This window comes from Somniosus microcephalus, chromosome 9 (assembly GCF_052327205.1).
Source record: "Somniosus microcephalus isolate GS21.2 chromosome 9, FLI_Smic_1.0, whole genome shotgun sequence".
NCBI lineage: Eukaryota > Metazoa > Chordata > Chondrichthyes > Squaliformes > Somniosidae > Somniosus > Somniosus microcephalus.
In genome coordinates this window covers 56,278,287-56,303,414 of record NC_140995.1, presented here as the reverse complement: position 1 = coordinate 56,303,414, position 25,128 = coordinate 56,278,287, and the positions used below count along the sequence as shown (strand labels likewise).

The following is a 25,128-nucleotide window of genomic DNA, read 5'->3' as shown; positions in this document are numbered from 1 at the left end:
CCCCCAGCCCCCGAGGCCTCCTCCACCACCAACCCTTCCGATCTCCCCTGAGGCCCTTCTGAACTCCCCCTCTGATCTGCCCCCCCACCGATGCCTCCGCTCTCCTGCCCCGAACCCCCTCCACCTTGAGGCCTCCAAACTCTTCCCGCACCCCAACCCCTTTGATCTCCGTACCCCCGACCCATTCCGAGGCACTCCGATCTCCCCTGGCCCTTCCGATCTCCCCTCCCACCGCACCGCCCCCCCCGCAAGGCCTCTGATCTCCCCCCTGACCCTTCCGATCTCCCCTCCCACCCCCCCCCAGGCCTCCGATCTCCCCCCTGACCCTTCCGATCTCCCTTCCCACCCCCCCCAGGCCTCCGATCACCCCCCTGACCCATCCGATCTCCCCTCCCACCCCCCCATAGGCCTCCGATCCCCCCCTGACCCTTCCGATCTCCCCTCCCCCCCCCACAGGCCTCCAATCTCCCCCCCTGACCCTTCCGATCTCCCCTCCCACCCCCCCATAGGCCTCCGATCCCCCCCTGACCCTTCCGATCTCCCCTCCCCCCCCCACAGGCCTCTGATCCCCCCCTGACCCTTCCGATCTCCCCTCCTGCCCCCCCAGGCCTCCGATCTCCCCCGACCCTTCCGATCTCCCCTCCCACCCCCCCACAGGCCTCCGATCTCCCCCCTGACCCTTCCGATCTCCCCTCCCAACCCCCACAGGCCTCTGATCTCCCCCGACCCTTCCGATCTCCCCTCCCACTCCCTCCCCCAGGCCTCCGATCCCCCCCTGACCCTTCCGATCTCCCTTCCCCCCCCACAGGCCTCTGATCTCCCCCCTGACCCTTCCGATCTCCCCTCCCCCCCCCACAGGCCTCTGATCTCCCCCGACCCTTCCGATCTCCCCTCCCACTCCCTCCCCCAGGCCTCCGATCCCCCCCTGACCCTTCCGATCTCCCTCCCCCCCCCCCAGCCTCCAATTTCCCCCCCTGACCCTTCTGATCACAGAAATCACAGAAACCTCACAGTGCAGATAGAGGCCATTTCGGCCCATCGAGCCTGCACCGACACATATCCCACCCGATCCCCGTAACCCCACGTATTTAATCCCCCTAACACTAAGGGTCAATTTATCATAGCCAATCAACCTAACCCGCACATCTTTGGACTGTGGGAGGAAACCGGAGCACCCGGAGGAAACCCACGCAAACACGGGGAGAATGTGCAAACTCCACTCCCTTCCCCCCCCCCAGGCCTCCAATCTCCCCCCGACCCTTCCGATCTCCCCTCCCACCACCCCCCCAGGCCTCCGATCTCCCCCCTGGCCCTTCCGATCTCCCCTCCCACCACCCCCCCAGGCCTCCGATCTCCCCCGACCCTTCCGATCTCCCTTCCCAACACCCCACCAGGCCTCCGATCTCCCCCCTGGCCCTTCCGATCTCCCTTCCCACCACCCCCCCAGGCCTCCGATCTCCCCCCTGGCCCTTCCGATCTCCCCTCCCACCACCCCCCCAGGCCTCCGATCTCCCCCGACCCTTCCGATCTCCCTTCCCAACACCCCACCAGGCCTCCGATCTCCCCCCTGGCCCTTCCGATCTCCCTTCCCACCACCCCCCCAGGCCTCCGATCTCCCCCCCGGCCCTTCCGATCTCCCCTCCCACCACCCCCCCAGGCCTCCGATCTCCCCCCTGGCCCTTCCGATCTCCCCTCCCACCACCCCCCCAAGGTCTCTGATCCCCCCTGACCCTTCCGATCTCCTTTCCCGCCCCTCCTCCCAGGCCTCCGATCACCCCGACCCTACCGATCTCCCCTCCCACCGCCCCCCCCACAGGCCTCCGATCCCCCCCTGACCCTTCCAATCTCCCTTTCCACCCCCCCCCACAGGCCTCCGATCCCCCCCTGACCCTTCCGATCTCCCCTCCCACCGCCCCCCCCACAGGTCTCCGATTCCCCCCTGACCCTTCCGATCTCCCCCCCCCGCCCCTCCCACAGGCCTCCGATCCCCCCCGACCCTTCCGATCTCCCCTCCCCCCCCCCCGCCAACAGGCCGCCGATCTCCCCCCTGACCCTTCCGATCTCCCCTCTCCGCCCCCCCCCCCGAGGCCTCCAATCTTCCGCCCAAGGCCTTCGATTTCCCCCCAAGGCCTCCGATCTCTCCTTCCTCCTCTCAACTCCCTGGTTGCAGCATGGTGCCGAAGGCCAGACAACCAGCCTCTCAATCTGGCTGGCTGCGGGCGGGAAACTGAGACAAAAAATGTTAACTAGGTCCTCAAGGCTTATGGTACTGCTGCTGCTGCTGCCAGCACCCAGGACTTCAGCAACCTCACTGCAAAGTAAAGCAGGTGGTGAACTGCCTCTGCGGCACTGGGACACGACTGTAGAGGTTCGCCTGTAATTTCCCCAGGCTGGGCGGGGGGGGCGGTCTCCCAATCTCCTGTTGTAACTTCATTCAGAGAAACCCTGCAGAAATGGCAGGCCGGGCTAGCCATTGTTTCTGGCCGCTGGAGACTTACTGGCTGGCCTGCATACACGGTAGTTTGTCTGTTGTCACTGTGGAATGCACCCTCTATATAAACTGGGTGGATCCACAATGTCAGCAGCCTAGATTACAGAACCGCGCCTTGAAATTGTGCCAAATTGTTCTCATATGAAGGGAAGCACAACTATCAAAGGCGGATCACATAATAGATGTGGGATTTAAGTTTAGCCACATGCAAGAGGGAAGAAAAAGTATCTACAAAAAGGGGGAATTCTTAACAGGATGTAAGTGTTTTTATTTAAGTGCTTAATTTTGCAGATCTGTAGGTGAATTGCGATGCTGCTCATAATTCAAGCTGGCCTGCCTGCAGTGAGCAGCTTCCTCCAGTAAAGCAGTGATCCCGAGGTTCAGCAGATTGTTCCCATTGATGAAAGAGCACCCGTGACCATTCTTTCCTTCCACGAAGAAGAGTATTACAGCCCTCTACAGGAACTAAGTGGAGTAACAACAGAATGTCTGCTATCCTTATAGCACAGGTTGAGTCATAAAGACAGAACTTATATTTATAGAACGCTTTTCACAACCTCAGGACATCCTAAAGTGCTTCACGACCAATGAAGTACTGTTGAAGTGTAGTCATTGTTGTGATGTAGTGAAATGAAGTGAAATGTAATGAACTAAAGGGGAAATTTTAGCAATACAGGATCCCGGCACAAAGCCTCGCCCGCCAGGAGCGGCAATCACTGGCGCTGTACCTGGTTTTAGATTGCTCACCTTAGATTGAGTCCCAGTATGGCCGGTACAACATGGGGAGCTCATCTATGATCACACCCAACAGGTTCCAGGACTGTTAGTTGTAAAATGTACTCAAAGTGATAGCTGCAGAAGTTGCTCGACTCACAAATTGTTTGGGATATTTATTTGCTCTTGCAAAGAGTTGTAGGTAACACAGCCTCTGAACGTTGCCTGGGTTCTGGGGTGGAAAGAGCTACGCTATAGAATGACTATATTTTAGGAGTAAATCCTACCTGTTCCATAACCAGTCGAGCAAGCTTGGTTGGATTAGCTATGTTTCTGACAGCAGCGACAGCTCCTGTACTAAGGCTTTTCCCATCCATGACAATGGCATCGAGCTCAGTTTCACCACATTCATTGAGCACAGATCCACAGCCTGAATCCAACAGGAAAGAAATTCACAGCTTCAGCCACAGTCACATTGTGTCATTTGAGATTCCTGCGCTAGATGGGCTTTTCTATCAAAGGCCAAGTCTCCCAGATCCAGCTTCAGCTTTTTCTCCATTAATACACAGCTTATGCTGATTAATTGTCAATGACTCTCCAGCTTTCACACCCACTAACAATCAGCTGCGTTCTAAGTGTGTGCTAAAATGGTGATAGTTAGCTATTCAACTTTCCCCTCCCCCACTGTTCTCCTTTCAGCCTCTCCAGCACTTCACTCAAATTCATTCTTCACATATGAGCCTGGACAGTGTCGGCTGGTTATTCAACCGGGGAGAACATTCCCGCTACAGAAAAATCGCACGGGCTTTGTTACAACCCTCCCACCAAATCTATGCGCAGTGCCTGGACAATCCCTTATACCCAAGTGTAATAGCAAAAGATGATCTACATAATGGCCCAGAAATTCGGCTCGGGGGCTTCCCGCGGGTGTAAGCCCCCGACCTGCACTTACCTAGTGTGCCGGCCGTTGAGCTGTGGGCCCCCGTGGAATTCCGATCCGGGGCCTGGTCCAGCTGCCGGCGCGCAGTGCTTGCGTATCCCAGGGGCGCAGTTAGTTCGATGCGTCCCCTGGGATCACATGGGCCATGGGGAGCCAATCAGAGCAGGGAATGCTCCATTCATAAGTCTGACCGGAAGTGCTGTCAAGACTTATAAATACTATGGCCCCAAAATAGCACTAAATCTTCAAATAAATTTTTTTTTAAATCACATTTTTTAAATCTATATATATAAAGGAATCGATCTGTCTGTCTGTCTGTCCTTCTGTCTGTCTGTCCTCGCGTGTGCGTCTGTCCGGCTATGCGCTTGAAAGTTATAGAGCGTACCTACGCGCGTGTTACCTCCGAAGAAAGCTTACGCTTCCGGGGCGCTCGTAAGCGTATTTACTTTTCGGTCGGACGAAAATTGTTCGCGCCTTATGCAAAAAACCTTCAAAATTAAACTCATTATCTGCTACTTAGCATTGATTGACTGACGTCAAGGTTCGACCAATCCTGTGCCGTCACGATTGACCAATCCTACAGTACGGTCCCCTGATGGTTGGCCAATCGGTGTGTGTGTGTGTGGGCGGGACTAATCGTTTTCATCTCAGGGATGTGGCAGCCATTGTTTCACTGCCATTACTTCAGCTTCCAGCTCAAACTACTTTGATCATCCAGCTTTGAAAAAGTTACTATCTCTTTTAAAAATAACATAAGATTTACCAAAAACGTTTTATAAGTACTTTCACTTTCATCTTTCAAGGTATTAAAAGGTAGAAATGTTGCCCGGCAGCAGATTCACAAAGGGACACAGACAGGGCCCAAAAGCCTGGGACTCGATTTAAAATGTTGCCCGGCACCAGATTCACAGAGGGACACAGAGAGGCCCCAAAGCCTGGCACTCGATTTAAACCGCCTGGCCCAAAACAGCCCTGGCAAAGCCGGGCTCCCCCCAGCTAGTAAACTATAAATTACATGAAATAACTATTTTAAACAATAATTTAAATTTTTGAAAAAAATAATTTTATTTTCTAACGGGGCTAAAAATAAACTTACCTTGCTTTAAAGTATTTAAAAATAATAAACCTGTGGAAAAAATGTTTTAATTTTAATTAATTCACCACTTACCTTGTAAAAAGCAGGCCTTACGCCTGCTATTTACATTTCTAACTCCTGGAGACTTACCTTCCCGGGAAAACCTGTAAAAAAGGCCGAAGTTCGATGCGCACACGCAGCCCCTCCTGCGCACGTGTTTGACCTCTGAACCCCTTTGTTCAGAGGAACGGAAGTGCCGATTTCCCGTGCATGCGCAGTGCATGCAGGAAACCAGCACTTCCATTGGGCCTACGGGTGAGTAACCTGTGCGTACTCACCCGTGGAGACCCGAATTTCTGGGCCAATATTGTGACTGCATTTAAAGGGACAACCACAAAGCCAAAGCTAAACAAAAACACCCTGGGGCCAATTTTAACTTGGTAAGGACCTAAAGATTACCGTCTGTTACCCCCGATGATCGGCCTGCTGTAACTCTTAGAGGCCTATCGCTGGGCAGGTGAAGCATTAGCCTGAAACAAGCGGCCGGTCTCTCTCCCACGCAGATGACACAAAAGTTGGAAATGTAGTAAACAGTGAGGAGGATAGTGACAGGCTTCAGGAAGACATAGACAGACTGGCGAAATGGACAGACACATGGAAGATGAAATTTAATGCAGAAAAGTGTGACGTGATGCATTTTGATAGGAAGAATCAGGAGAGGCAATATAAACTAAATGATACAATTTTAAAGGCGATCGGACCCTAATCCTAAGCCCACCCTGACGCTAGCCTTACCCTAATGCAATGCAGTGTTACCCTAACCCTAATGCACTTACCCAAACCCTAGCCCTAATAACCCTGACCCCAACCCCAAGATGCTGACCCTAACCTCAAGACCCTGACGCTACCCCAAAACCTGAAACTACCCCAAGACCCTGACACTACCCCAAGACCCTGACCCTACCCCAAGACCCTGACCCTACCCCAAGGCCCTGTCTAACCCCAACCCTAATGCCCTGACCCCAACCCTAATGTCTTGACCCCAAACTCAATGCCCTGATCCTAGGCCAAGACGCTGACCCTGCTCCAAGACCCTAACCCCTAATCCTAGACCCTAACCCCAATACCCTGACTGCAATCCTAATGTATTGACCCTAACGTCTTGATCCTAACCCTGATACCTAACCTTGAACCTGGCCTTAACCCCAATGCCCTAACCATATCCCTAACCCTTCCCATACCCTTAAACCTAATAGCCTCACTTCCTGACCCCAACACCATAATGCCCTGACCCCAAGATCCTAATGCCTTGACCCCAACACCATAGCTCCCAATACCCTAACCCAAACTATCCTGGACCCCAACCCTAACTACTACCCTGGATCCTACCCACAACCCTAATCCTAATGACCCTGGATTCTATCTACATCCTTAATCCTGACTATCTGGACCGTGACCTGTACCTGGACCTAACCCAAAACCCTCACCCTAAAATACCCTTAACCATGATCCTTATCTTGAACCTAGTCTAAACCAGATCTACCCTCTTTCAAGTATCCAACATATGGCTCGAACCTCAACTCTAAATGCGAAAGCCAACCCACAACACTCAAATAAGCGGCACCCACGGAACAAACAACACTAATATAGGAAGTCATAGTTTGATGGGGACCAAAATCAACTCTGCTGCCCTAACCCCAACCAGGGATTAGTAAAGCTGTAGTGTATGTGCCTTTAAGAGCCCCCTGTGTACTGTAATGCCGGTAATGGCCACTCGGGCTATATAAGCCTGTATATTGTGCTGTATCAGTTAGTTCCCCTCCAGGCTTTGTTCAGTAAACACCTGTGAAACCAACTCCTGTCTTCAGTGTCTCTATTAACACACGGATACAACAGTGGCGACGAATTGGAAACGGACTTACCTGCAATTCGGCAGCACCTCAAGGACATCGATTCCTCTGGCGTCCAAAGTCGAAGAAAATCAAGAAAAAGAAAAAGCTGTGGTTTCACCAGCTAGCCAAGCTGGTGGCAGGTACTGCAATAATCCTTCCTGGGCGTCGGGCTGGGGCTCCAGCGGCTGGCTCTGCAGCTAGGCCAAGCAGCGAAGGTGGAGGCAAGCAGTAACAGACGGGGAGGGAGCACTCGGGAGACGGCCGGCGCTGCAAGCAGGTCGGCGTTCAGACCTAGCAGAGAGAGTCTGGCGGGAACGAGTCTCCACCTGTAAATAAATAAATAAAAAGGGAAACCCGCGGGACACAGCGTTGTCATCGGCAGCAGCGGCGGGGAAGCGCGGGAAGCGCGATATCTTTTCTGCAGAAAAGAAAGAAAAGCGTGGGAAGCGCCATTTTTTTTCTAGGATGCCTAAGTCTGGCAATATTGATGCTTTTGATAATGAGATAGAGGATTGGACCACATATGTGGAAAGAGTGGAGGTATATTGCACCGCAAATGGAATAGAAAATGAAAAAAAAGCGTCAGTACTTCTAAATCTAATGGACGCAAATACATACGGGCTGTTACGAAACTTAATCACTCCAGCCAAACCAAAGGACAAGAATTTTAAAGAAATTGTTGATACCCTACAGGAGCACTTAAACCCAACACCGCTGCTGATAGCGGAACGATTCAAATTCGTCAAGAGGAATCAACACAAGAATGAAAGTAACGCTGATTACCTCACCGAATTAAGAAAGCTATCAAAGCACTGCCAATTCGGGGCAGGACTAGCAGATTATCTTCGAGACAAATTCGTCTGCGGTCTCCTAAGTGAAGGAACACAGAAAAGGCTGCTTTCTGAAAAAGATTTAACACTGGACAAGGCTTTCAGTATGGCTGTATCATACGAAGCAGCCGCAAGAGGAGCTGCAGAGATACAACAAAAGACACAGGACTTCGGCACCCATAAAATGACACAGGGTTTCGAGAGATGTTATCGCTGCGGCAGATCCACCCATGACCAGAGGGACTGCTGGTTCAAGGACAAAGCATGCAGGCAATGCGGAAAGATTGGACACATTGCACGGGTATGCCGATCTGGACAAAAAAAATCCACGGACAGGAAAAAAAAAATCAATAAAGAAAAGTACAGAAAGGTACAAATGATGACGGACAGTAGCTCCGAAGATCAGAAGAGCGATAGCGACTCCGAAAACAAGAGACTAAGCTGTCTCAAATTACATAATGTAATTGCCAAAGAAGATTACCAAACCATTTGGGTTACCCTCACGATAGCAGGGTCCCCAGTTAAAATGGAGCTAGATACAGGATCAGCTCTGACCGTCATAAATCGACGGGATTACGAGCGGCTATTTCCGCATATACCTTTAAAAGACACATCCATTACCTTGAAAACATATATGGGGCAGAAAGTATACCCCAAAGGAAAAATAAGGGTGCCTGTTGTATACAACGGCAAGGAAATACAAAAGTTGTATTTATATGTTCTACAAGATGGTGGTCCACCGCTGTTGGGACGTGAATGGATCAGGAAAATACGTTTAGACTGGCACTCCATTCAGGCACTGACGGTGACCAGTAAGAAAAAAAACGATGAACGATTAAAAGACATCTTGGCCAACGCCAAAGAAGTGTTTCAAGAGAAACTAGGAACCTTGAAAGGCATCACCGCCCCAATAAAAGTGGAAGATGCGGCAATTCCCAAGTGTTTTAAGGCAAGACCGGTGCCATACGCAATTCGTCCAGCAGTCGAGGCAGAGCTGGAGAATTTGGAAAAGGCAGGCGTATTATCCAAAATAGATTGGAGCGAGTGGGCAACACCCATCGTCCCAGTCATGAAGAAAGCGTTGAATAATGATAAATCTGAAGAACAGAGAAAAATTCGCATCTGTGGAGACTTCAAGGTGACTGTAAACCCGGTCCTTCACACGGTACAGTATCCTCTCCGAGGATAGAAGATATTTTTGCCTCACTATCCGGAGGGAAACGTTTCACCAAAATTGACTTGGCACAGGCATATCTGCAGATGGAGGTTGAAGAGGCCTCTAAAAAGTATCTCACGATAAATACACACAAAGGTCTGTACCAGTACAATCGACTGGTTTTCGGAGTAGCATCCGCTCCAGCTATCTGGCAAAGAGCTATGGAGCAAGTCCTCCAAGGGATTCCGGGGACTCAATGCTACCTAGACGACATCCTTGTAAAAGGAGAAAACGACAACGAGCACCTTGCCAATTTGGAGCAGGTGCTCACTAGGCTGAGAGAACGGGGCCTATGAGCAAATCGCCCCAAGTGCGAATTTTTCCAGAATCAAATATCATATTGTGGCCACATAATTAATAAGGAAGGGTTGCATAAGTCACCTGAAAAAATTGAAGCGGTCATAAAAGCCCCAGCACCTGAAAATGTTTCACAATTAAGGTCGTTCCTGGGATTAATAAATTACTATCATAAATTTTTACCGAACTTATCAACTCTTCTGCACCCTCTTAATGAACTGCTACAAACAGGAGTAATTTGGAAATGGAGCGAAGACTGTAAACGTGCCTTCCATAAATGCAAAGACTTAATCACGTCCAAAGAAGTTTTGGCTCATTACAACCCATCACTGCCAATCAGACTGGCGTGCGATGCATCCCTTTACGGCGTAGGAGCAGTATTATCGCATAAATTCCCTGATGGCTCGGAACGGCCGATAGCTTTTGCGTCACGCTCATTGAACTCAGCTGAGCGTAACTATGCCCAAATCGACAGGGAAGCACTCAGCCTGGTATTGGGAGTGAAGAAATTCAACCATTACCTACACGGACAAAAATTTACCTTGTTGACTGACCATCAACCCCTCATCCCCATATTCAACCCTAAAAAGGGTGTTCCCATTATGACAGCGCAAAGGCTACAGAGGTGGTCCCTTTTTCTAGGGGCACACCAATATAACATAGAATACAAAGGATCAAAACAGCATGGGAATGCTGACGGTTTATCGCGCCTACCGTTGCCAACGTAGAAGAAGCACCTACCGTAGACCCAGTGGAGATTTTCCACTCTACCATAGTCGAATGTCTACCAGTAACAAATTCTGCCATTGAAAGGGAAACTAGAAATGACCCGACTCTCTCACGAGTCTATGATTTAATAGTGAAGGGATGGCCGGCACATGGCGAACCACTGTTGCCAGCATTCTCGCAAAGAAGAGAACAGCTGTCAGTGTGCCGAGGAACCTTGATGTGTGGATCCAGAGTGGTGATTCCACCCAAACTCCAGGATAAAGTTCTAAAGGAGCTTCACGAGGGGCATCTGGGTGGAGTGAAAATGAAGAACCTAGCCAGGGCGTTTGTATGGTGGCCAGGTATCGATGGAAACATCGAAGAAATGACCAAGAGCTGCCTAGGATGCCAGAAGGTCCAAAACACTCCACCACAAGCCCCTCTACATCCATGGGAGTGGCCCTCATCTCCCTGGCAAAGGGTACACATCGACTTTGCTGGTCCATTTATGGACTCAATGTTCTTAATCGCAGTTGATGCACACTCCAAGTGGCCGGAGGTAATAAAGATGTCCTCCACCACCACGGAAAAAACCATCACAGTATTAAGGACCATATTTGCCAGGAATGGGCTGCCTGAACAGATCTGTTCTGATAATGGACCGCAATTTGTGTCCGAAGAATTCAGGAAGTTCTTAAAAAACAATGGGGTTAAGCACTACACGTCCGCCCCATACCATCCCGCCACCAATGGATTGGCTGAAAGGTTTGTCCAGACCTTCAAGAAGGCCATAAAGGCCATGGGTAATGAAGACATAAAACTTCAGCACAAGGTGGATAACTTCTTGTTTGCATACAGGAATGCAACACATATGGTTACAAACCAAACTCCCGCCATGATGTTCTTCAATAGAAGCCTAAGATGCCGGCTGGATTTGATCAAGCCAAACATCAGAAGGGACGTGGAGAACCGGCAATTTCAAGGCATGAATGAAAGGCCAACTAGAACCTTCCAGATAGGTCAACAAGTTTTGGCCCGGGGCTACCGTACCGAGAAATGGCAGCCTGGAACTATCTGCACACGACTAGGACCACTGATGTATACCGTGGACATCGGAGAAAGCATAATTAGGCGCCATGCTGACTAAATCATAGAGTCATCCGAAAAGGGACAACCTACACCACAACTCTATACGCCTAATGATGAAGTAGAGATACCCATATCTACCTCCGATCCGGTGATACTGGAACCTGATGAACCCGACACTGGCATTCAAGCCGAATCAGCCTTGCCAAAAGAACCTACTACACCACCAGAAACTACTACACCACCGAGGCGTTATCCGGACCGAGTCAGGAAGCCTCCAGAGAGACTGACTTATAATTAATTAACTGCAGCAATGTGTAGATTATTTTTCTTGTAACATGTAATTAATGATTACTTAAAATATTATGTACTGGTTGGCTAAAAGGGGAGGAATTGTAGTGTATGTGCCTTTAAGAGCCCCCTGTGTACTGTAATGCCGGTAATGGCCACTCGGGCTATATAAGCCTGTATATTGTGTTGTATCAGTTAGTTCCCCTCCAGACTTTGTTCAGTAAACACCTGTGAAACCAACTCCTGTCTTCAGTGTCTCTATTAACACACGGATACAACAAAAACTACCAAAGAAAAGGATAATGGCAAGTAAAGCAGGGCAAAAAGCAATAGAATGCGTGAGCCAAACAAAAGTGGCAATCACCAGTTAAACAAAAAACTCAAGAAATGAGAATATGAACACAAGAGGGGGCAACCAAACTCCTGCCTGCACTTCCTAACCCTACTGCACTAATGCTGTAGCCCTAATGCCCCAACCTCAATGCCCTGCCCTATGGCAGGGGGTGCATTTCTGGCTCATAATGAGCGCACACGTCATGCCCGCTCTATTGGATACTTAGGTGCCTGAAAAACAGGCGCAGAGCCATCGCATTTCATGGTCAAAAGATCCCATGCCAGTATTTGAAGAAAGGCAGAGGAGTTAGCCTGGTGTCCTGCCTTACTTGTTAATAATCTCATTGCTGTTTCAAGGGCCTTGCTGGCTATCATGTTTGCCAATAATCCTGTTGTTTGGTACGAAAACAATAGGAATTTTCATTTCTTTAAGATTTGCAGGAATGGTTCCGGGGATGAGGGATTCAGTTGCGTGGATAGGCTAGGGGTTTTGGGTTGTTCTCCTTGGAGCAGAGAGGGTTGAGAGGTGTTTGGAATTATGAGGGGTCTGGGTGGAGTAGATGGAGAGGGGCTGTTCTCATTGACGGAGGGGTCGCGGGCCGGAGGGCGCAGGTTTGGGGTGGTTGGCGGGGGAGCCGGGGGCGACACGAGGAAAGACTTTTTTGCACAGCAAGTGGTTAGGATCGGGAGTGCGCTGCCTGGGGGAGGGGGGAGCGGGTGGTGGAGGTGGATTCAATTGCGGGTTTCGGAAGGGAATTGGATGGGTACCTGAAGGAAAACATTTTGAGGGGCTATGGGGAAGGTACGGGCGAGCGGGACTAGCTGAAGTGCTCTTGCAGAGAGCTGGCATGGGCTCGACGGGCCGAATGGCCTCCTTCTGTGCTGTAACCATTCTATGACTCTTTCCTCAAATTCAAGAGGGAATTGGTTTTATCAATTTGTTACATGAAAAAAATTCAGGATATTATCAGCGGAAATGTTTTCAACAATTAATTTTAATATTCTCAGAACTTCAGGTCTCCACGGGTGAGTACGCACGGGGTACTCACCCATAGGCCCAATGGAAGTGCTGGTTTCCTGCATGCACTGCGAATGCACGGGAAACCGGCACTTCCGTTCCTCTGAACGAAGGGGTTCAGAGGTCGAACGCGTGCGCGGGGGAGGCTGCGCATGCGCATCGAACTTTGTTTTTCTTTACAGGTTTTCCCAGGAAGGTAAGCCTGCAGAAGTTAGAAATGTAAAAAGCAGGCATAAGGCCTGCTTCTTACAGGGTAAGTGGTGAATTCATTAAAATTAAAACATTTTTTCCACAGGTTTATTATTTTTAAATACTTTAGCCCCGTTATAAAATAAATTATTTTTTTCAAAAATTTAAATTATTGTTTAAAATAGTTATTTCATGTCATTTATAGTTTATTTTAAAAATGTGATGTTTTAAAAAAAATTATTTGAAGATTTAGTGCTCTTTTGGGGCCGTAGTATTTATAAGTCTTGACAGCACTTCCTGTCAGACTTATGAATGGAGCATTCCCTGCTCCGATTGGCTCCCCATGGCCCACGTGATCCCAGGGGACACATCGAACTAACTGCGCCCCTGGGATACGCAAGCACTGCGCGCCGGCAGCTGGAGCAGGCCCAGGATCGGAATTCCATGGGGGCCCACAGCTAAACAGCCGGCGCGCAAGGTAAGTGCAGGTCGGGGGCTTGCACCCTCGGGAAGCCCCCGACCCGAATTTCTGGGCCAATGATTCCCTACTTAGGCTAATGCAGTCAGGTTGCGCCTTGGTAAACTTTCTCCTACCCAGAACAAGCCTTCTGGATGTGTCTCGTGTCTGACCCCAGGTCACTGTCAGGTTACACCAGAGACTCCAACATTGACATTGAGATTATCCATCCAGAAATGAAGCTCCAGGGATGTTATACCCTATTATGCTTTGGACCAGGTGTCCAATACAGAGATATTGTAGACGGAATGAAATACCTTTTAAAAAATTTGACCTGTTAATTTGGACCAACAATTTTACAAACAGTATAAAACACGAGCTTGTGCTTTAATTCTTTCCCCACAGTTGGTTGGGAACCCCTCCTGGCTACCACCTGCTGGTACAATTTCTGCCTCACATGCATGGATTGGCAGCCGAGGACTGGGCGGGCGGCTCCGAGTTGTGGCCTTGAGGCCTCAGTCTCCCGTTCAAGCGCAGGATCTGAAATTCAGTCAGAGTTTGGAGTCGGAGATAAACCACTTCCGCTCAGCGGCGGGACCGGCGGCAAATAATCCAAACATTCCTAGCAAATGATCCAAACATTCCCGGCAAATGATCAATCATTCCGGCAAATGATCAAACATTCCCAGTAAATGGCCAAACATTCCCAGCAAATGATCAATAATTCCCGGTCAATGATCCAAACATTCCCAGTAAATGACCAAACATTCCTGGCAAATGGTCAAACATTCCCAGTCAATGATCCAAACATTCTCGGCACATCATAGAATCATAAAAATTTACAGCACAGAAGGAGGCCATTCGGCCCATCTTACCCGTACCGGCCGACAAAGAGCTATCTAGCGTAATCCCACTTTCCAGCCCTTGGTCCATATGTTTGTAGGTTGTGGCACTTCAAGTGCATATTCAAGTACTTTTTAAATGTGATGAGGGTTTCTGCCTCTACCACCCTTTCAGGCAGTGAGTTCCAGACGCCCACCGCCCTCTGGGTGAAAAGATTTCTCCTCAAATTCCCTCTAAACCTCCTACCAATTACTTTAAATCTATGCCCCCTGGTTATTGACCAGTCATGCTGTAGCTCTGATTTCCTTTGTTCCCAGGATGGGTGGGCTGCTCTTGAATCCCCAAAGTCGAGAAGTATATTTGTGCTGTGATTCTTTCCAGTGCAAGGATTACCAGTAGAAAGAATACCTGTGTCTTGGTTAATGTGAAAAAGGAAAACACTTTCCATGCACGTTAAACTTTGATCAGCTCCTATCCAAATCTTTTTAATTGCATAACATGGTAGTACTTGTGATTGCACAGGGAAATGGACTTTTACTATTGCAACGTCTCCAACTTCAATGGTTTCCTGAAGTCATAGTGCGCTTTCACTTACCCTTTCGTTTGTCCTTTCGCCTGGGCAAGTGTGGTATGGGTCTCTCGCAGTGCTGTAACCAGCTGGGCGACAAACCTATGGGCAATAATGGACTAGCAGTCAGTATCTGCCTGATCCTTAGGTGCAAACAGCACCTGTTCTGACAGTTACATCTATAGTCATTACTATAAATGGCAAAATGCCCATGATCCTATCTGGCCTCGCTTACAGACTCATTAGTATTACAGACAATTGGACATCCCGGTCTTTTCCGAACTTTTTGCACATTTTTCTCAGTGCAAGCCTTTAAGATATGTTTGTAGGTTCTATTTGGCCGGATGCCTGGGATGATACAGATTCTGTTCTACAACTTATACAAAAAAACAGAAATACAACTACAATATTGTACTATAAAATCCCAAATCTTCTTTTGGCTGTTGTACTACTTGTTCTGTGAAATGTGTTGCTCTAACTGATTCAATAAGCTGTGGCATTCCCCACCGGAATGTTCAACAAGTGCTCTAACGGTGGCGGGGAGAGAGGATGATCAGAGAGGAAAAGCCTCAATCTACTTAGAAAAGTGATCTATAATGATGAGAATACAGACATTACCTCGTGAAGTCTGGGGGAGACCTACAATATAAACAACAATTTACATTTATATAGCACCTTTAACGTAGTAAACGTCCCAAGGAGATTCACAGGAGTATTAGCAAAAACAAAAGAGCTGGAGATGTTCGAGCAGATGACCAAAAGCTTGGTCAAAGAGGTAGGTTTTGAGGAGTATCTTAAAGGAGGAAAGAGAGGTAGAGTGGCGGAGAGGTTTAGGGAGGGAATTCCAGAACTTAGGACCTAGCCAGCTGAAGGCACGGCCACCAATGGTGGAGCGATTAAATTCAGGGATGTTCAAGAGGCCAGAATTGGCGGAGCGCAGAGATTTCGGGGGATTGTAGGGCTGGAGGAGATTACAGAGATAGGCAGGGGCAAGGCTATGGAGGGATTTGAAAACAAGAATGAGAATTTTTAAATCGAGGCATTGCTTAACTGGGAGCCAATGTAGGTCAGCAAGCACAGGGAAATTGGGAGAGCGGAACTTGGTGCCAATTAGGACACGGGTGGCAGAGTTTATGGAGGGTAGAACTACGGAGGCCGGCCAGGAGTGCATTGGAATAGTCAAGTCTAGAGGTAACAAAGGCATGGATGAGGGTTTCAGTTGCAGATAAGTTGAGGCAAGGGCGGAGCCAGGCAATGTTATGGAGGTGGAAATGGGCGGTCTTAGTGATAGAGCGGATATGAGGTAGAAAGCTCAACTCATGATCAAATATGACACCAAGGTTGTGAACAGACTTGGTCAGCATCAGACAGTTGCTACGGAGAGGGATGAAATCGGTGGCAAGGGAATGGAGGTTGTGGCGTGGACTGAAGGCAAAGGCTTTGGTCTTCCCAATATTTAATTGGAGGAAATTTCTACTTATCCAGTGCTGGATGTCAGCCAAGCAGTTGACAGTATGGAGACAGTGTCACCCTGCCACCCCCCACTCTGCTGTCTTCCACCTCTTTCAGGATGGATTGCAAGTTCTCCTCTGAAAAACTTGCTACCCTTTATCGTGGTGGCGCCCTGTCATGATGCCCAGTGGGCAGAGCTGGCATTCTACTGCTCATGGTGCTGCCTAAATGGACTGAAGACGAGGGTAAGAGATGCCCTGAGAAATTTGATCCAAAGAGGCCGTGAAGAATTGCTGCCGCCTTCCTTTATTGCCCACCAATGTCTGTTGAAGCCTGGAGTCTGTAGTGAGTTTGTAAAGGCTACACCACTTCTGCACGCAGGTCTCCAGAGGGCAGAGCTGCTCACTCCATTTCTATGTGTGACTTATTCCAGAGCTTACACCAGGTAAAATGCAGGAAACTTGTGTGTAACTCCTTCTAGAAACTTAAAAGCAGCGTAACTAACATTGAAGAAATTCAGGGCCTATTTCTTTTTCAAACATTTGTGCTCCTCTTTGGGGGTCCGGGTCTCAATTCTAGCCTGGAGCTCCTGGTGGTTCCCACAATGCCATTTGTTAGCGAGATACACCTGGTCTGAGCACACGTCTTCACGTACCGTATGCTGGGTCCCAGAGAAGGCCTGTGGTGGGTGAACTCCCGAGGTAGGGTTTCCTCACCCGATGGTGTCAATCTTTGGAGTGGGTGGGTCTCCATCCCCAACAGCCATAGGGAAACCTCTGGGTGAAGGCTGGAACCTGGTGGAACCCAGCAGAACCAGATTCCAGCCTAGTTTAAGGCGCTTCCAGTGGAGTCCTGCCTCAGTTATGGAGGGAGTACATTGGAAGGGCTCCAGATTTTGCGGGGGCCACATATTTCCAGTAATTGCCGCAAATCCTCTTGGGAGACAGAGCAACAGAATATATTTCACGATGTAAGGAACTGGGATGAGAGCTTTTGGAGAGGAAGGAATAAAGTTACTTCCGCCAGTTTTGTGAAATGGAGGGCCAGTGTTATTCTAAACATGTGATCTGTGAGGCCCTGAATGTTTTACTAGCAGCAAGGTGAGAAATGTTTGTACCTTGCATCAGCTGTGATATATTCTTCAGTAAATTTGCTGCATTTCCGTGATGGGTGAACTGCTGCTGTAGGACTGCAGTATCATCAGAAAGTCATTCCAGGTCCCAATCTATCCCTGAGTAATACCACAGGAGCTTTATTAGTTAACCACAATAAGACAGTCCAAGCCACTAACATGTCTCCAGTCTAAGCCACTAACATGTCTCCAGTCTACTCAATAGATCACTAAATAGGACGTTTACTTAACCCTTTGTTTCCTGTCTCACTAAACACTGCTGATGGGCGGAGGGGGAGTTACTCCAGGTTACATTTTACACAATGGACACGCAACATTCCGTCTGATGTCACAAAACACTGTGCCAATGTCACAGAAACTTTCTCATTACATCATGAAGTGGTTTCAATCCCTTCAGAGTTCACTTCCTGTCAGCTCACCAATACAAACAGCATCAATCATTTGTTTAGACTGATGAACGTACAAAACCATGAGCTAGATTTTCGTCTTCACTGCCTGGGTGGTAATGTGAGGCAGTAGATTGCCCACCCATTACAGAACCCACCCGATTTCCACACTATTGATTTCAATGCGGGTTCTATAAAGGGTGGGTGATCTGCTCTACCCAAATAACACAGACAGCGAAAATGGAAATCCACCCACATGATTGTGTTGCTCAGGGTGTTATAAAATCATCCTTTCTACTAACATACAAATGGCATTCCATATTATTTCAGACTATCCTACTGGAGCGAAGGGCCCTTATTTTGCCAGGGCCTGGAAATTATGATTTTTACATTGTAAACAGTAAAATATCACAAAGAGGTCAGATCTTTTCTATATAAGTTATTTAAAACTGAATGTGTTCAATGAACATCTCAACTTTGGAGCATTTTACTAGAAATGTCTGTCCCATTTCTGCATATTTTGGCACAAGTACTTTGAAAGCCTGTGGTACTGTAGGGTCTAAATTAGGGACAAACAGCTGCACAATCTAATATGGCTGATGGTTAAGGATTGCAATTCTTGCCTTGTCAGTATGTTCTGTACCCGCACGCACCTTAAACTAACACTAACAGCAAGCAGGACCTATATGGGCACACGACCCAGCACCCACATCACAACTGAGGGATTATGTCACAATGAAAACCATGACAAGCCACAGGGTGGACATAAAACAGCAAAGTGGCACAAAATGTGTATCTTTACACAAGAGAAACACGGAGAGAGTTTTAAAAAAAAGTGAGCTCACCAAACCCATCTCAATTTAAGAAGATCACTGGAGAATGGGTTAGAAATACTGTGTAAAGGAACAGCGTCAGAGAGTAAAGAGGCAAAGGACAGTTCAGACTGTGAGTGAATGAAGACAGTCTTTAATTTATAATTAGCCATTTATATGGTTAAATAGTAGAAGTTTCATCACAGTGAAGAGCAATTACTACTTACGACAAACAACAGAACCAAGCTATTTGGAGTATCTCAGACAGCTGAGGGTTTGAATTCTAAGAGGACACGTCCTTAGTGAGAGTGATTTCTGCAATACTGAAGAGAGGGGTTTTAGCCTTTGAGTCCCAGGCTGTAGCAAGATTCCTAAAATGTGTGGCAATGTGAAATCACACTGCATGTCCCTCTTAAAGATGGCTGCTGATAAAGACATACATTCTCAACAGAACATATCAACGATCCTACATGAACTGGGATCTAAACACCCCAAAAATGTGTTAATGGCCTGCTATGAGTATCTGTCCCACCACACCATGCTGCCAGTTGTACAGAGTGTTGTAATTTTGGAGTGCATGACAATGATTACCAAGGACACGCTTCATCGAATTGATAAAGGGCTAGCTAAGAAAGTTATCTCTTTGGCTACACTGTGGATGACTAAGTTAACAGAGGCACATGTTGAAAGCCAGGAAGCTGCATGTAATCTCCTGGTTGCGTTGAGCTTCAGGTTTATTAATGAAGTTATCCAGGTGACGATGGAGGATTTCAAGCAAGGCCGCCTGCCACATGTATACATGGTGAAGACCTTGACAAAGATGTCCACGGAAAATGTGTATGGTCTAGTGCCTCTGTTGAAATCAGTCTTAGAGACTATGTTTCCAGTTCTCCATGGACTAAAGCAGGATGAGCTGAAATCTGTATCTGCCTTAGCTGCAGGTAGTTTTAGCAAGAGCATCCTGATCTATCTGAGAAACGTGGAGAAGGCCCCAGACCCTACTTTGACTAAACGCACTTTTGAAACCACGGTGCACATTGTCTATACCTTGCTGTTCAAGGAGTGGCTTGAGAAGGAAACATCCAAATTGACCATCCCAATTGTGGAGTCTCTAGGCTATGTGACCTTACTACTGCCTAAATACAAACTTGAGAAAGAGCTGCCCTACATAATTCCAGGCATTCTGTCTCTCTACACAAAATACCCAAGGCATTTTCTCATCACACAGTCTCTGTGCCGTGTACTGGAAGCTGCCATGGATATGAAGTGTCTGGGGCTAAGTACACAGTTGGACAGTTTGCTTAACAATCTTCACCAGCAGATTTGCATTCCAGTGAATTTTAATAACTATCTCACTGTGAAGAACCAAAGTGAGGTCCTTTGCTGTTTCACAGTTCTGGCCCCAGCTTATGCAGATTCACTAGTTGAATTCCTCTTACACAAGTTAGACAAGAATAATGAACAAATGAGAATTGGAGCACTAAGTGCACTGAGGCACCTCATCAGGTTGGACTCCTCACACTTGGCGAGCAAGAAGGCTCAGATTGTGGCTTCCTTGAAACGAATGCTTCTAGACAAGAACAGCAATCAGGAAAAGAAGCTAATCGCCCAGGTAATATGTGCCATGGCCCAGCAACGTTACCTTGAGCCAGAGGGAGGAAAGGCAATGGTGGAATTCCTCATTCGACAGTGCGCTGTGCCCATTGATTCAGGGGCCCCAATAGCACCCAGCCATCAACTGGGTCAGGTAACAGATAAGGAATTAGTTAGAATATGTGAAACAGTGATGTTTATGATCACAGGTGCAGCAAAGATGGAGACTATTCTCTGGCCAATCTTACTCAAGACTGTCACCATGACCCAGTACACCAAGGCTCTATCAACAAAGCTGAGCCTAATAAAGACTGTGACTCTGCTAGCTCGATCCCTACATTCAAATCGCCAAAGAGTTTCCTTCAACTTCAGTAGAAAGCGGGAGCTGCTGACATTCATGCAGAACCTTATCGAGGCCGAGTCACCAGAGATGCTGCAGAGCCCTGTTCGACAGTTTGCCATGAACGCCTGCACACATCTCATACAACTAGTAACTGAATCAGGTAATAATGAGACTGCAGAATTAATTCGAACCTGCTTGACCAGCACTTTCAGCTTGATACCGTCAGAGTCCCCCAAGGACCGAGACACAAATGGCAACACCAAAGAGACCGAGACACTTTACGCTGAAACCTTTACTGCCCTGCTAGATCTTCTGAAGCAAATCCTACTTCAGAACCTGTCCCCTGAAGGTCTTCAGGTAATATTCAAGGAGATTGAGGAGTGGATAATATCAACAAAGGATCATGAGCGAGAGAGAGCTATGCACACTACCTTAGAACTGCTGAAATGTTACTTGGATAGGCTTAATGTTCAAAAGGTAGTGCCGCTGAATAACTTGGGGACACTGATCGGACTACTGATGCCACGCTGTGCAGATCCATTGCTTCCCATCCGGCAGATGGCTCTGGACAATTTGTGCATACTCCTGTCCATTCCATTATCTTATGAAGGAACTAATCTGGATCAGCAAAAGGAGCAGCTAGAGATTCTGAAAAGCATCAGAGAACTGTTAGTTAACTCTGACAGTTCAGTACTCTATCAAATATGCTGTCAGATTTCAGAGGTGATTTCAAAGTGCTTGCCCCGTGATCAGCTGGGAAACGTGCTCTTCATGACCTTCAAAGGTCTGGCCGGCCAACACCTCAGTTGTTCCAGTGCAGCCGCTGTCCTCATGAAAACCATTATTAAAAGGCATGGCAGTGAACTTCGGTATCAGGTCTCTGAGACACTTGAAGCGCTGAGGGTTCAATTGCAGTCAATCCCTTACAAGGAGGTGACATTTTCAGTTCGAAGTAGTGTTGCCACTCTGGCTTCACACAACACACCAACAGTTGTGTCCTGTCTCCTCAGCTACCCTGTTCCTTTAGACAAGTATGTCAGTGACATATGGAAATTACTGGCAGAGGTGACAAAATTGGCTGTGAGTACAATGAAAGAGCTGCTGGACAAACTGAACATACAGTTACAATTTGAGAACAGCAGATTCTGCTCCGTCGGTGAGAATGTGAGAGAGTATTCAACTCTCAAGACTCTGCCTGCTGTCTATGGTCTGCATGAGATGATATCCGAGCCCAGCTGTGCACAGGCTGTAATGGAATTATACCCTCAGTTGTTCAGTACACTGCTTGTCCATCTCAGCTGCTGCGTCAATCTTCACCTGACCACAGATTTTGTTTCAAATGATGAATTGAAGGAGACACAAATTCCAGCCCAGCCTCAAACATTTAGTAGTCAAGACGTCTGTATTTACAGTGTGCAGACAATAATGACTATGATGAGTCGGGCACAGAATGAAAAAGTAACAAATGTCATGATAGAAAATGGGGGCTGGGACCATATGATGGACATACACAACTACCACAAGGGGGTTATTCTGCTGGCCAGAGCAATGGTCAGATATTCTGGCCATAGTCTGCTTGGGATTGTAGAAGAGCTCGCTCCTGTCATCCTTGCCACAGAAGAGTGCCGGTCAATCACTGTGGCTACCTTCTTTGGTGAGCTTTTAAAATCTCCACTGGCTTCACTGCTGCAGCTCACAGACATCCTGGTGAGTAGATTGCTCCGAGGTCTGTTTTATGCTTCTTCACAAATCCGCTTGCTCTGCATAAGGGGCTTGTGGAACATTACAATTGGAGCGCCTGACAGGATAGCAAAATATTCTCAACAAGTGCTGTCTGTACTTACCAGTCTGATGGGAGACAAGGAGAACACTGAGGAGCTAATGTTTGAGGTGCTGTCATGTCTTTCTGATTACTTAAATCAGCTGAATGCAAATAAAATCAGACCCTTTCTAATCAAAGTCGGCACCAGGATTCAACCTTTCTTTGAGTCTGAGTCTGATGAAGTGCGGGCTGAAGCGTTTTGCGTGCTGTGGAACTTAGCCAAGTGTGGAAATGGAGATTCCCAATCCTTCATCCAAATGATCCACCTGAACCTGGTTCACTTGTTGTTGCACTTAAATGAAAACAGCAAGGAAGTCAGTTGGTATTGTAACTCAACACTGCGTTTGGTCATCCCACTAATTGGTTCAGTTGAGACATCCTCAATTATTGAGAGGTGTTTAGGAGAATCCACCTTGAACTACAGGGAGTTCCTGAAAGACATTTCAAAGTTATTTGCTAAAGAATTCCCTGATAGGATCGATTCGTACATCACAGACTGTACATCCTTCTTCAATAACCCGCAGACTGAGCTCAGAGAAAATGCAGACACCCTTTCACGTTTCCTTTCACAACATCGAGAAGAATGTTTCAGACATGCCCAGAGAGTCACAGGGAGGAACAGATGCAAATTCGACTTCTGTTGTCAACCATCAGAATGAAGCCAACACAGACACCTCCTCTTGTTCAACACGGGCACTGATCCTCCTCCACCTCTGTAGGTTTTTTTTTACCTCTTCTCAATGCTCGGCGTGACTCCAATATGGTACAGTTGTATTTTATTAAGTTTTACACAATGGTCAGCACCTACATGTGCCTTAGCAGTAGTTTGCAGTAAAGGATGAGAATTATATCACCCATGCCATGCTGGGTAGAGCTTGCGCCCACTTGGTAGGAGTCTTGAAGGAAGTCCCTTCTGTTTGTTGGCACAACCCTGCCTGGGGTTTCCTCTGTTCGTTGGCCCTTGGCCCTACCCCACCTGGGGTTTGCTTTGGTCGGATCTGGATTCTCTCTTCAAGTGGATGCTGTTGCCTGGTTCCTTTCCAGGGTCAGCCCTTGCTCTTGTCCTGGTTCTCTACAGCCTAACTCTTGTAATTGGTCTCTCTTTTATGCCACTTTTGAGGCCGGGTACAGGGGTTGATATTGACACAGGGTGTCCTACCCTATTGAGGTCTTTCAAAAGGGCGTGGTGGCCAATTATGCGTCGAGTATCTTCCAGCAAAAAAGAAGAGTCGGCCCACTCCTTATCTCTACCTTTCGCGGGCAAGGGGTGAGTGAGTGGTCCTCAATATCTCAATATGCCATACCTCTTTGGTTAGCCAATCATCGGCCTACAACACTGAAAAGGGGCTGTTTCCCTATCTTATCTGGTTATGCTGCTTTCAAGGCCGAAGTCAGCAGCTTTGGGCCTTGTCTGGCTCAGGCTAATAATTCTGAGGCCCCTATTGTCAGTAGAGACAGTTCCTTATCCTCCTGTGGCCACCACTGAATAACTTTGTTACTGTGGCTACAGTTACTGCTATGTTAGCAATCTCATGTTTTATTAATTGAATTAAGAGCAGAATGTTTTTGTCTTTCATGCCTACCTAATGGTTTTGTACAGCTTGACAGATTCTAGGTTATGTGGTGCCAACACCCTTGTGCAGGTTAGTTACTGTATACTTGTTTGGTTAATACAAAAATGTGATCAAAAAAGATAGTAAAAGTTACATCTCAAAAATACATGTGGTATACTGAGTCAAGGTACATGTGAGGTTATAACAATACCTCCCATCTATAAATAGTCATAAGAACATATGAATTAGGAGCAGGAGTAGGCCATTCGGCCCCTCGAGCCTGCTCCGCCATTCAATGAGATCATGGCTGATCTTCAACCTCAACTTCACTTTCCTGCCTGATTCCCATATTCCTCAATTCCCCTAGAGTTCAAAAATCTATCTATCTCAGCCTTGAATATACTTAACTAGCTGGGGGGGGCCGACGTTGCCAGGGCAATTTTGGGCCGTGCGGTTTGCGGCCGGGTGCTGCTGCTCCCCCACTGTGTGTCACTCTTTCCCTCCATGACCCTCTCTCTCTCCCTCCCCCTCTCTCTCCGTGTCCCTCTCTCTCCCTGCCCGTGTGTGTCCCCTCTGTCTCTCCCCCCCGTCTCTGTCCCTGCCCCTGTCTGTCCCCTCTCTCTCTCCCTCCCTCTCTCTCTCTCCTCTCCCTCTCTCCCCTCCCTCCCCCTCTCTCTCTCCCTCCCCCTGTCTCTCCCTGCTTTGCTCTCTGTCCCTCCCTCCCCTCTCCCTCCCTAGCGCCTCAGGCCCGGTGCCGTTGTGATAATTTGGGACCAGGGGAAGGGCTTTGAAAACTGAGCCTGGCCGCGGTGGACGTGCGGGGCCTAGCGGTTGAGGCCCGGCCGGGCTCTGGGGCCGAGACGGACTCCAGATGAGCTCCCGGTGCGGCAGGGCGCCGTGGCACGGTTAACGGCCGGCCGCTGATGCTCTCCCGCCCGCTCTGTGTCTCAGGCCGAGCGGTTGTGAGGCCTGGCCCAAGTGACTCCAACTCACCTCCCGCTCCCGGAGCCGCAATGTGGGGGTTTGTTTGGCTGGTGCTGTCGCTGTGGGGATGAAAAAAATGGCGGCGAAGTTTCGGGAGGCTGCA

At 48.2% G+C, this 25,128-nt stretch overlaps 2 protein-coding genes across 3 annotated transcripts in view; one reads left to right on the top strand and one right to left on the bottom strand.

Annotated features, from left to right (window-relative positions):
• LOC147112394 (isoaspartyl peptidase/L-asparaginase-like) overlaps positions 1 to 17,961 on the bottom strand; it is a 57,559-nt gene extending 39,598 nt beyond the window's left edge. The window contains exons 1-3 of one of the 2 annotated variants that reach the window (XM_085996207.1): positions 17,518 to 17,961; positions 14,976 to 15,050; positions 3,493 to 3,635 (exon numbers count right to left, since the gene is read on the bottom strand). In XM_085996207.1, the coding sequence (XP_085852333.1) occupies positions 3,493 to 3,635; positions 14,976 to 15,050; positions 17,518 to 17,524 (225 nt within the window). In that variant the 5' untranslated portion in view covers positions 17,525 to 17,961. The remainder of the gene's footprint in view (positions 1 to 3,492; positions 3,636 to 14,975; positions 15,051 to 17,517) is intronic. The other variant, XM_085996208.1, reaches the window with a different exon arrangement.
• A 1,187-nt stretch (positions 17,962 to 19,148) lies between these two features.
• LOC147112393 (maestro heat-like repeat-containing protein family member 1) lies at positions 19,149 to 23,715 on the top strand. The gene has a single exon (XM_085998171.1). It carries the CDS (start codon positions 19,149 to 19,151, stop codon positions 23,145 to 23,147), a length of 3,999 nt encoding a protein of 1,332 aa, XP_085854297.1. The 3' UTR covers positions 23,148 to 23,715.
• Positions 23,716 to 25,128: the final 1,413 nt, after the last annotated feature.

Excerpts from the sequence above, each read along its gene's own strand:
- LOC147112393 (XM_085998171.1), top strand. The coding sequence starts at position 19,149 with ATGGCTGCTGATAAAGACATACATTCTCAACAGAACATATCAACGATC.